At 42.1% G+C, this 13,292-nt stretch overlaps 1 protein-coding gene across 1 annotated transcript in view; it reads left to right on the top strand.

Annotated features, from left to right (window-relative positions):
- Positions 1 to 13,292, top strand: part of LOC139547012 (E3 ubiquitin-protein ligase HECW2-like) — a 77,625-nt gene that overhangs the window by 37,063 nt on the left and 27,270 nt on the right. The window contains exons 22-25 of the mRNA XM_071356044.1: positions 119 to 232; positions 654 to 806; positions 990 to 1,088; positions 1,453 to 1,582. Of these exons, the coding sequence (XP_071212145.1) occupies positions 119 to 232; positions 654 to 806; positions 990 to 1,088; positions 1,453 to 1,582 (496 nt within the window). The remainder of the gene's footprint in view (positions 1 to 118; positions 233 to 653; positions 807 to 989; positions 1,089 to 1,452; positions 1,583 to 13,292) is intronic.

Raw genomic sequence — 13,292 nt, 5'->3', positions numbered from 1 at the left:
CTGTGTGACGACGTATTTGAACAGCTAAATATCAGCCCGTATCCTGTATTGCTTCATCTTAACCTGTGTGTATGTGTGGTGTGCACGTTCGTGACTGTCTGTGTGTTTCTCCTTCCAGGTTGATCATTCGTAGAGATCACCTATTGGAGGATGCCTTCAATCAGATAATGTGCTACTCCCGCAAAGACCTGCAGAGGAGTAAGCTCTACGTCAGCTTTGTGGGCGAGGAAGGGTGAGTGTTTGGGTTTAGGTATTTCATATATGCTACACATTTCCTTACGTTTGCTCGTATGCATCGGTTGTTATGTCAAGGTCAGATAGGTGGGTGCTTATATTTGTTCTGTGTTTTACAAGTGTGTTGGTGTCGAATGGAAATGTGTTTTTTGCATTTTCCAACTCCCCCTGAGACACCTTCGGCGAGTGGGGTCACGGCCAGGGATCAGACACTATTGACGGTGACCCTGGAGCAATTAGGGTTAAGTGCCTTGCTCAAGGGCAGATTGACAGATCGCCTTGTCGGCTCTGGGATTCGAACCAGCAACCTTTCCGTTACTGGCCCAACGCTCTAAATGCTAGCCCACCGCTGTGTACGTTGTGTATATTCTCCATAATCTTAATATATGGTTTATAAAAGTGTGTTGTGTGTCTAATAGGCTGGACTACAGCGGCCCCTCGAGGGAGTTCTTCTTCCTGGTGTCGAGGGAGCTGTTTAACCCTTACTACGGCCTGTTTGAGTACTCCGCCAACGACACCTACACTGTGCAGATCAGCCCCATGTCTGCCTTCGTGGACAACCATCACGAGTGGTGAGTGACAAGTTTACATTACAATGATATTGATGGTGAGTGGGTGGATGGATATAGGAAGACACAGACATGCTGGACAGACCTACTGTAGATAAAGTAAAGAACAAAGGCACAAAAACCCTGACTTGTCGTCATAAACATACTGTACTGTACACCTAGCAGTGATGTTGCTCTGTGTTCCAGGTTTCGTTTCAGTGGGCGTATCCTGGGCCTGGCTCTGATCCACCAGTATCTGCTGGATGCCTTCTTTACCCGCCCCTTCTACAAGGGCCTGCTGCGCATGTGAGTGTCTCAATTAGGCCCTCAGCCAGCAGCTGGCTAGGGCTCCTATTGTCATGAACACGCATTGTTAATAGGTTTTGGAAACACAACCACCGTGTCAAGTAGCCAGTTATGCTTTAACGTAAAATATTTTATACAAAACTACTGACCTGGTGGAAGCTGAACCGACAGAAGTTGATTAAATGGATTTGGCATTAATTATTCAGTTACCGTGCTTTTATTAAGTGGTTGATATACACTCTGGATAAGCACATTCTAACTGACTGAAATGTAAATGTGAGACTTATTCGTTGTAGAGTTAGGAGTTAAATCTTTGACCTCTATTTACCCTTGTTCTCCTCTTGTTGACCTTTGACCCCTGCAGCCCGTGTGACCTGAGTGACCTGGAGTTCCTGGATGAGGAGTTTCACCAGAGTTTACAGTGGATGAAGGACAATGACATCGAGGACATGCTGGACCTCACCTTTACCGTCAACGAGGAGGTCTTTGGACAGGTGTGTGAGTGCATGATTTGTTTTAATGAATATATTGTATGCATCTTCAATGGTTTTTAGACTAAATACACTGCCCTGCATTTGATATTTGACTGTTTGTTGCAATGTGCTGTACTTGTGGCTGAATCCTAACTTCTACTTAAGTCACATTTTTACTTAGTCATGCATTGATGTCAATGGGAAGGTAGGATTCACCTAACTTGGCTATCAGTCATTTTAGCTAACATTCCACTCCTGTCATTTGCCAAAGAGACTGGCCTGTCAGCAATCTCAACGTGCAGCTTGATTTCCACCAGAGTTGCTCGTTGGTTGTTGGAAATAACACTTTCCATGACAATATGTGGAGCCTTCGAAGTTAGAATTATACATATGTCGGATCTTAATGTCACCCCTTTCGTCGCAGGAGGAAAATAATCCTTCAGCAGCAGGATTTGAATGAATTTTGAATATTTAGAATCGCTTCTGGGGGCAGCTGGAAGCAGTGTTTGTAGGCTACAGTGGGTCTCGTGGGAATTCTTATATTTGTAAGGGGTAGATGTATTTTTCATTAGGGGTAAAACAGTTATTGTTTAATTATATGAATTGTTTATTAATTGCTTTGTTTTATGTTCAAGGAAAGCAATAGGTCGAATAAATTATTGGTTGCCTGTGTGGTCTAGCGGTTATAGCCGCTGACCCCGGCACACATATGCCAGAGTTGGCATGGTTAAGAATCCGGCCCATTGCCCTTTGAATTTTTGGAGGAACTAGTACTTTTGTAGTTACTCTCTGTGGGCTGTACTTGTACTCAAGTAATTTCTGAAGGAAGTAACCTACTTTTTACTCATTTACATTTTACCAAATCACTTAAGTTACATAGATTTTAGTGGTGCAACGGATCACAAAACTCTGGGATCGGATCGCGGGTTTTGAGTTACGGATCGGATAATTTTTCGGGTCAGCAAAAAAGGAAAATAGGAAAATAGCTTTGCTTTCCATTTATTACTTAAAGAACACTTAAAGCAAGGAGCTTTTCAATGTTTTAAATACAATTTTAAAATAAAATATTATATTCTCAATTGTTAAATTAAAGTGCAATATGAGGCATCATACCTTCTTCCTTTGAACAATAGTGAATGGAAAAAATAGCCTGTGTCAACATCATCAAAAAAAAGTAAAGAGATAAAGCAAAGCAGACCTGAGATTATAACTTCAAATTATTTTTCAAAAAGAGGAGGATGTCAACATTGTCTGGGGAGAGGGTAGACCTCTTTGCAGTCACTATTTCCCCTGCCGTGGAGAACACCCTCTCGCTAGGAACTGAAGTGCCAGGCACAGCCAGGTAGCATCTTTCCATCATGGCAATGTGAGTGTATTTCCACCATGCCAGTGGATCACCATCCACTGGAATGCCGCTTGCTGCCTTGTAGGATGCCACCTCTTTGATGTTGGCAAACGTCTTGCCCGTGTCCTTGCTCGCAAAGGTCTCCCCGAAAAGCTCCTTCATGGCCGAATAATTTTGTGGAGAAGATGCCTCTGAGTCTGTGGCTTGACCCTGCAGAAAAAATGACTTGATCTTTTAAACAAATTATTTATTTTCATATTTCATAGAACTATAATTGCTGCAATAACATTGAAAAAGCCATTATTATTCAAAATCAAAAGTGGATGATTCTAATAGCAATAGCATAGACTAAGATTAGACTGCAGTATATTTATTATTTAAGTAATTCACACTATTTTTGTTACTTCTTCAGTGGCCACAATCTCAGTGGTGAGATCACTCTATGTCCTCCGGTGTAGGGCAGGGTCTAGGTGAGACAGGGACTTGAACCTTGGATCCAGTGCAGTAGATCTATGAAGGTAGTCCTGTACATTAGGGGGGTATCTGGGGTTTCGGTCCTCTCTAATGGCTGCCTTGACATCTCTTGTGATGTCTTCCTCACTTGTGACCATGGATTGTACAGTGGTTCCTCCTTTTAAAAGTTGCGAGGTTTGCACCGCAGGACTTAGAGGTACCCAGTGTCACGGCTTCATTGCTCCAGACCACCACAAGGGGGAGTTGGAGCACTCATTATGCATTTGGGTCCCAAGGTTTTTATATGACCAATCATAACGAGTGGCTTGAATTACGAATTTTGACGCGAGCCACCCTTGCCGTGTGGCGTTCTTCAACAAAGATGGCTAACAAAACATTATGGTGGAACCAGCTGTAAGTTGTTATAACATCATAACGAGTCAGGCAAAAAAATTACAATAGAGAGGAATATGTTAATGTAGAGACAATGGTTTGTACTTATTTTTTTGTCATAAAGTTAATTTATGAAAATCGCTATTAAGCGAGTTCTGACTAGCTAACATTAACCAGCTAGCTAGTGTTAGGAGAATGAATTTGTGTTGTTTAATGTTTTAGGGACTCCTGAGAAAACCAGCAAACCAGGCTGTCATCTTGTGGAACAGTGGATGTGCAGAATCTAGCTAGCTAAAGCATTTTCCAACTCAAAACAGCATTTCTTCAACATCTTTATGCTTTCGTTAATCTTTCTGTAGCAATTCTGAGCAAATTGCTCAAGGACCAGGGTTGATTCGTCTGTGACGATGACGTTATTGAATGTCACGCCAGTTTTGATCAATGCCTGGGCCTGCAGTACGCAAAGTTATTTGTTTGTCCGACGAATCATTGGGTCGAAACAACAGAACAGTACAAAACAAGCGAACTCACGTGGTTAATGTTCTGAGAATTAAACAAATTATTTATATATATATATATTCAGCAAAAAAAGAAAGTCCTCTCACTGTCAACTGCATTTATTGTAAATATTTGTATGAACATAAGATTCAACTGAGACACAAATTTAACAAGTTCCACAGCCAGGTGACTAACAAATGTAATAACGTGTCCCTGAACAAAGGGGGGTTCAAAAGTAACAGTCAGTATCTGGTGTGGCCACCAGCTGCATTAAGTACTGCAGTGCATCTGCTCCTCATGGACTGCACCAGATTTGCCAGTTCTTGCTGTGAGATGTTACCCCACTCTTCCACCAGGCACCTGCAAGTTCTCGGACATCTCTGGGGGGAATGGCCCTAGCCCTCACCCTCCCTTTCCAACAGGTCCCAGATGTGCTCAATGGGATTGAGGTCCGGGTTCTTCGCTGGCCATGGCAGAACTGAGATTCCTGTCTTGCAGGAAATCACACATAGAACGAGCAGTATGGCTGGTGGCATTGTTATGCTGGAGGGTCATGTCAGGATGAGCCTGCAGGAAGGGTACCACATGAGGGAGGAGGATGTCTTCCCTGTAACGCACAGCGTTGAGATTGCCTGCAATGACAACAAGCTTAGTCCGATGATGCTGTGACGCACCGCCCCAGACCATGACGGACCCTCCACCCCCAAATCGATCCCGCTCCAGAGTACAGGCCTCGGTGTAACGCTCATTCCTTCGACGATAAACGCGAATCCGACCATCACCCCTGGTGAGACAAAACCGCGACTCGTCAGTGAAGAGCACTTTTTGCCAGTCCTGTCTGGTCCAGCGACGGTGGTTTTGTGCCCATAGGCGACGATGTTGCCAGTGATGTCTGGTGAGGACCTGCCTTACAACAGGCCTACAAGCCCTCAGTCCAGTCTCTCTCAGCCTATTGCGGACAGTCTGAGCACTGATGGAGAGATTGTGCGTTCCTGGTGTAACTCAGGCAGTTGTTGCCATCCTGTACCTGTCCCGCAGGTGTTACACGTGGTCTGCCACTGCGAGGACGATCAGCTGTCTGTCCTGTCTCCCTGTAGCGCTGTCTTAGGTATCTCACAGTACGGACATTGCAATTTATTGCCCTGGCCACATATGCAGTCCTCATGCCTCCTTGCAGCATGCCTAAGGCACGTTCACGCAGATGAGCAGGGACCCTGGGCATCTTTCTTTTGGTGTTTTTCCAGAGTCAGTAGAAAGGCCTCTTTAGAGTCGTAAGTTTTCATAACTGTGACCTTAATTGCCTACCGTCTGTAAGCTGTTAGTGTCTTAACGACCGTTCCACAGGTACATTAATTGTTTATGGTTCATTGAACAAGCATGGGAAACAGTGCTTAAACCCTTTACAAAGATCTGTGAAGTTATTTGAATTTTTACGAATTATCTTTGAAAGACAAGGTCCTGAAAGGGGGACTTTTTTTTGCTGAGTTTTATATACACATTTCTTACCAAGCTGTGATACCGGCAGATTACAGATTGCCTTTGCCGATCGCTCATCTTCATTCATCAGTGAGTCAATGGCTTGAATAGTCATTGACTCACTCACGTGTTGAAAAGGAACGAGATGGAGTCACAATCCATGCCAGGCACACCTGTGAGCTCTGGAACTCCACCTCCGACAGGCAGAGTCAACATACGTTGCGGGTTCGTCAGGTGTTCGGTTCACCCTAGAATTTCCATTCCTCTTCTGACAACAGAACTTGACCAAATGCTCACCATGCACAGCAAGGGCCGCCCGGACCGCTATGCTGTTCTGCTATTCCAAGGATGTGTAACCGAAGAGATACCACGAGTGGGCACAGAATACATAGCCTTCCCGCTGTGGCTGTCTATTTCAGCACCGTTTCGCGCTGCTCTGAGATAAGCATGGTGAAACAAATGTTCAAATATTCCATGATATTCTTAAGATATGTGTTGACTGAATATAAGCAAGTGATGTCTGCCAGATAATCAAGTTAGGGTTCTCCAGAAATAAATAATACTAAATATCTGACTTTATTTACAAATTAAGAATGTCTCACCCCTTTTTCTCGCTCACTCGGGGTTAAATGAAAACAAAATCTCCAAAATAGCGTTACTTTTTAAACAAAGCTATTATTAAAACTTTAGAATTATATAAAAGCCCCTTAGGATCTGTGAGAATATCTGAGAATATCTAACAGAAAATGCCCCTTAGATATTAATATAGAGTCCTCCAATCCTCTAAATGTAATTATTGGCAGAGAGTCACATCATTGAAAAAAATATTTTTTAAATATACTGTTAAATGGTGTAGGTCTTATTTATTTAAAGAGCCCATCATGCAAATGTTTCCTATTAGCAGGACAATATACTTTTTATAACGGCTACTGTTGTGAAAATCCCTCAACTTGCAATGTATTTAATGCTTAATAAGTACTCTAAAGTGTTACATTTCTAACTCAAAACAGCAGCACAGTATTTCTTCATCAATATCTTTATGCTTTCGTTAATATATATATTTTAAAGGACATTCAAATGCAGATGTTTATATTTCCCTTAATCGCCATTTGGGTATTGGTTAGACAAGAATTTGAAAATTAGGGTGCAGAAATGTTATTCTCGTAGTGTAACCTTTATTTAACTAGGCAAGTCAGTTATGAACTAAAGGACAGCGTACTCCTTCCTCATAAATAGCCCAGTACTGTACTGCTGACCGTCATTTTTCGTTCCAGCAAGTACCAGTCAAATGTTTGGACACACCTACTCATTCCAGGATTTTTCTATATTTAAAAAAAACTATTTTCTACATTGTAGAATAATAGTGAAGACATCACAACTATGAAATAACACATATGGAATCAGTTAAGAACAAATTCCTATTTACAAGGACAGCCTACTCCTTCCACCCCGTCACCCGGTCTCCCGTCCACAGGACACAGGGATTCTTTAGCTAAATAGCCCAGTAGTGTACTGCCTACCGTCACGTTGTACAGCGTCATATTTTCTGTTCCATTCTATCAGAAACCCAGAGGGTTTTTCTTTTTCATGGAATAGAAACACCATAGTATTAATCAAATTAATTAAGCAAGTACCAGTCAAAAGTTTGGACACACCTACTCATTCCAGGATTTTTCTTTATTTTTACTATTTTCTACATTGTAGAATAGTGAAGACATCACACCGGACATAACACCGGTCTCCCGCGAGCCGCGCATTCTGTAGTGTAGACATAGCCTACTCTCCCTTATGTAAGGAATTAGGCATTGCCATGTTTACTACAGTATTTATTGTAGACTGCACAGTAGCCTAATAAACACATTTTGTTAATAAAATACTCTTTCAAAATGCAGAAGTTGATTTTAGTTATGGATCCATAACGAATTACTATGGGAATAAATATCACTGATTTACAGAAATATTGGAACAAAGTTGTCTAATGAAGGCAAACAATTTAGAATCCTCCGATCCTGTAGTCTACTCCCGACGTCACGTTGTACAGCGCCATAGAAACCCTGAGGGTTTCGTTTTTCTCTGAATAGAAACACCATAATATTAATCAAATGTATTAAGCCAAATTTATTAATCAATCCCATATACTATGTTATTACAAAAAAGGTTTTAAATTCTCTGGTAATGCCAATAAGGAATACTATCAAATGCTTCTCAAAGATGCCCTCTGGTGGTCAAACTAGCAGTAACTTGCAGTAACAAGAATTAAATGACGTGCCACAGAAAGCTGAGGCAGCACGCAAGGTGTGCCGCAACTTTTAAAGGAGGAACCACTGTAGAATCCTTGTTTTCAGAGGTAGGATCATGGACACAGACGGTGCAGTTTCAGTGCTCAATTTTGATATTTTCCTGTTCACAAAGATCTGGCATGATCTGCGAGGGGCTTTCGTAGGGTGGCTCAAGCACTTTAACGATATTTTTAAGCCTTTTGTTTTCCACAACAGAGTATGGCCTCATGTCTGCAGCGATTAAACATCCCAATAGATTTGGTGATGGCTTCAGCCTGGTCTGATTCTGCAGCAAAGGGCCCCTCAGAGTTGCATGCTCAGTCCCCTCCTGTGCTCCCTGTTCACTCATGACTTCACGGCCAGGCACGACACCAACACCATCATTAAGTTTGCTGATGACACAAGTGGTAGGCCTGATCATCGACAACGATGAGACAGCCTTTAGGGAGGAGGTCAGAGACCTGGCAGTGTGGCGCAAGGACAACCACCTCTCCCTCAATGTGAGCAAGACAAAGGAGATGATTGTGGACAACAGGAAAAGGAGGACCGAGCATGCCCCCATTCTCATCGACGGGGCTGTAGTGGAGCAGGTTGAGAGCTTCAAGTTCCTTGGCGTCCACATCACCAACAAACTAACATAGTCCAAGCACACCAAGACCGTCGTGAAGACGGCACGACAAAACCCCTCAGGAGACTGAAAAGATTTGGCATGGGTCCTCAGATGCTCAAAAAGTTATACAGCTGCACCATCGAGAGCATCCTGATGGGTTGAATCACTGCCTGACAGAGGTGGGACCAAGTCATTGTTTTACAAATCACAAGTAAGTCTCAAGTCTTAGCACTCAAGTCCCAAGTCGAGTCCTAAACAAGTCATAATGTGCTCTTCACCAAATGTAATACCATTTCATATTTTTAACAAGAGTAATAGTATATTACATTTACGCAAATCATGAATGCTTTTAAAAAATATATACTGTATATTTATTACTTTCCAAATAAACTTTGTATTTCCATGGAAATACATGGGTAGTCATGAGAAAGGACCCCACCCCCCATAGCGATCGACTATCGAGGATTGTTATAGGGCGCAATCGGGCGATGTAGGCTTGTACACAATCTCCCAACCTTAACACACACACCTTCTCAGTGTGTGGTTACATTAGGCTAACATATGTCAATGGATTTCGGAACAGCAGTAACATCAGGCAGGATTTAGGCTACCAACTGCGTAGCCAGTTGTAGCTCAATCTTGGGTGCAATGTTCACGTTCCCGCACTGACTGTGGAGGCTCATTGATTTAACGTTACGTTAGCCTACATACTACACTAACAATGATATAAATTATATAGCTGTTGGCTATATTTGCCACGACTTACCGTTCTTTGTGCAGCTTCAAATGTCGAACAAAGTTGGAAGTTGTTGCGCCTCCGTCTGTAATTTTCTTCCCGCATGTTTTGCAAGTTGCAATCCGTTTTTTGTTGATACAGCGTAGTCTTTATATCGTAAAATAATAATTTTGGGTATCATCTTTCCAAGGGCTACATCTGAATTCACCCGCCGACGTTCCTCTGCACTGCCACATGCCATTTTTTCTCAGCTGGCACAATTTGATTGGCTGCTGTCCAATTCAAACTGTAATCTGTTAAATGAAGAGTTGATGCGCTGCACACTTTTTTTAATAGCATAATTTTTAATATCTGGGCTTGAGGAGTGTACCAAGTCAGGTCGAGTCAAAAGGCTCAAGTCCAAGTTAAGTCACGAGTCATTGGTGTTAAAGTCGAGTTGCAAGTCATCATATTTGTGACTCGAGTCTGACTCGAGTCCAAGTCATGTGACTCGAGTCCACACCTCTGCTGCCTGGTATGGCATCTGCTCGGCCTCCAACTGCAAGGCACTACAGAGGGTAGTGCATACGGCCCAGTATATCACCGGGGCCAAGCTTCCTGCCATCCAGGACCTCTGTACCAGGCGGTGTCAGAGGAAGGCCTTAAAAATTACTCCAGCCACCCTAGTCATAGACTGTTCTCCCTGCTACTGCACGGCAAGTGGTACTGGAGCGCCAAGTGTAGGTCCAAGAGGCTTCTAAGCAGCTTCTAACCCCAAGCCATAAGACTCCTGAACAGCTATTTAAATGGCTACCCAGACTATTTGCGTTGCCCCCACCCTACGCTGCTGCTACTCTCATCTATGCATAGCCACTTTTATAACTCTATGTACATGTAGGTAATTACCTCGACACTGGTGTTCCCTGCACATTGACACATTGACTCTGTACCGGTACCCCCCGTATATAACCCCGCTATTTTTTATTTACTGCTGCTCTTTAATTATTTGTTACTCTAATCTCTTACTTTTTCTTAAAATTCTTGGGGATTTTCTTAAAGCTGCATTGTTGGTTAAGAACTTGTAAGTAAGCATTTCATTGTTGTATTCGGCATTTTGTGACAAATGTAATTTGATTCATATATCGTCGCTGTCAGGTGAAAACTACAAATTTGGTCATTTTCAAAACAAAATCAAATAAACTTTATTGGTCTCATACACATTTAGCATTTATTTGTTATTGCGGGTGTAGCAAAATAATTGTGTTTCTGGCTCCAACAGTGCACTAATATCTAACAATGCACACAAATCTGAAAGTAAAAGAATGGAATTAAGAAATATTAGGACGAGCAACGTCTGAGTCCGGAGCGTGCGTGACAGTTAAAAGTTTGGACACACCTACTCATTCCAGGTTTTTTTAAATGTATGTTTACTATTTTCTACATTGTAGGCTAATAGTGAAGACCTCAAAACTATAAAATAACACATATGGAATCATGTAGTGACCAAAAACTTTCAACAAATCAAAATACACTGTTCAAAAGTTTTGGGTCACTTTAAAATGTCATTGTTTTCCATGAAAACATACATGAAATGAGTTGCAAAATGAATAGCAAATATAGTCAAGACGTTGACAAGGCTATAAATAATGACTTTTAATTGAAATAATAATTGTCCTTCAAACTTTGCTTTCGTCAAAGAATCCTCCATTTGCAGCAATTACAGCCTTGAAGACCTTTGGCATTTTAGTTGTCAGTTTGTTGAGGTAATCTGAAGATATTTCACCCCATGTATCCTGAAGCACCTCCCACAAGTTGGATTGGCTTGATTGGCACTTTTTACGTACCATACGGTCAAGCTGCTCCCACAACAGCTCAATAGATCCGGTGATTGTGCTGGCCACTCCATTATAGACAGAATACCAGCTGACTGCTTCTTCCCAAAATAGTTCATGCATAGTTTGGAGCTGTGCTTTGTGTCATTGTCCTGTTGTAGGAGGAAATTGGCTCCAATTAAGTGCCATCCACCGGGTATGGCATGGCGTTGCAAAATGGAGTGATAGCCTTCCTTCAAGATCCCTTTTTACCCTGTACAAATCTCCCACTTTACCACCACCAAAGCAACCCCAGACCATAACATTGCCTCCACCATGCTTGACAGATGGCGTCAAGCACTCCTCCAGCATCTTTTCATTTTTTCTGCGTCTCACGAATGTTCTTTGTGATCCGAACACCTCAAACACTTTTTTCCAATCTTCCTCTGTCCAGTGTCTGTGTTCTTTTGCCCATCTTAATCTTTTATTTTTATTGGCCAGTCTGAGATATGGCTTTTTCTTTGCAACTCTGCCTAGAAGGCCAGCATCCCGGAGTTGCCTTTTCACTGTTGACTTTGAGACTGGTGTTTTGCGGGTACTATTTAATGAAGCTGCCAGTTGAGGACTTGTGAGGCATCTGTTTCTCAAACTAGACATTTATGTACTTGTCTTCTTGCTCAGTTGTGCACCGGGGCCTCCCACTCCTCTTTCTATTCTGGCAAGAGCCAGTTTGCGCAGTTCTGTGAAGGGAGTAGTACACCGGGTTGTGCGAGATCTTCAGTTTTTTGGCAATTTCTCGCATGGAATAGCCTTCATTTCTCAGAACAAGAATAGACTGGGCTATGTTTCTGGCAATTTTGAGCCTGTAATCGAACCCACAAATGCTGATGCTCCGGATACTCAACTAGTCTAAAGAAGGCCAGTTTGATTGCTTCTTTAATCAGCACAACAGTTTTCAGCTGTGCTAACAATTGCAAAAGGGTTTTCTAATCATCAATTAGCTAAGTTTATCATTTTAAGAAGGCTAACACAACGTGCCATTGGAATGCAGGAGTGATGGTTGCTGATAATGGGCCTCTGTATGCCTATGTAGATATTCCATAAAAAATCTGCTGTTTCCAGCTACAATAGTCATTTGCAATATTAACAATGTCTACACTGTATTTCTGATCAATTTCATATTATTTTAATGGACAAAAATGTGCTTTTAACTATTTCTAAGTGACCTCAAACTTTTGAACGGTAGTGTATATTTGAGATTCTTCAAAGTTGCCACCCTTTCTCTCAACCAGCTTCATGAGGTAGTCACCTGGAATGCATTTCAGTTAACAGGTGTGCCTTGTTAAAAGGTAATTTGTGGAATTTGTTTCCTTAATGTGTTTGCGCCAATCAGTTGTGTTGTGACAAGGTAGAGGTGGTATACAGAAGATAGCCCTATTTGGTAAAAGATGAAGTCCATATTAGGGCAAGAACAGCTCAAATAAGCAAAGAGAAACGACAGTGCATCATTACCTTAAGACACAAAGGTCAGTCAATCCGTAACATTTCAAGAACAAGAAAGTTTCTTCAAGTGCAGTCACAAAAACCAAGCGCTATGATGAAACTGGCTCTCATGAGGACCGCCACAGGAATGGAAGACCCAGAGTTACCTCTGGTAACTCTACTGAACGTATCCTCTGCAGCAGACTCAAATTGCAGCCCAAATAACTGCTTCAAAGTTTAAGTAACAGACACATCTCAACATCAACTGTTCAGAGGAGACTGTGTGAATCAGGCCTTCATGGTTGAATTGCTGCAAAGAGATGGTTTGGAATGAGTTGGACCACAGAGTGACCGAAAAGCAGCCAACAAGTGCTCAGCATATATATATTTCTTTAATATTTACCTTTTATTTAACAAGGCAAGTCAGTCATAATTCTTATTTTCAATGACGGCCTAGGAACAGTGGGTTAACCTCCTTGTTCAGGGTCAGAATTACATTTTTAGCTTGTCAGCTCAGGGATTCGATCTTGCAACCTTTCGGTTAGAAGACCAACACTCTAACCACTAGGCTACCTGCTTCAAGTGGGAACTGCTTCAAGACTGTTGGAAAAGCATTACAGGTGAAGCTGGTTGAGAGAATGCTAAGTGTGAAAAGCTATCATCAAGGCG

The sequence above is a fragment of the Salvelinus alpinus genome, chromosome 20 (assembly GCF_045679555.1).
Source record: "Salvelinus alpinus chromosome 20, SLU_Salpinus.1, whole genome shotgun sequence".
In the NCBI taxonomy this organism is placed as follows: domain Eukaryota; kingdom Metazoa; phylum Chordata; class Actinopteri; order Salmoniformes; family Salmonidae; genus Salvelinus; species Salvelinus alpinus.
The sequence above is the reverse complement of the archived record's forward strand: the minus strand, read 5'-3'. Positions and strand labels throughout refer to the sequence as shown.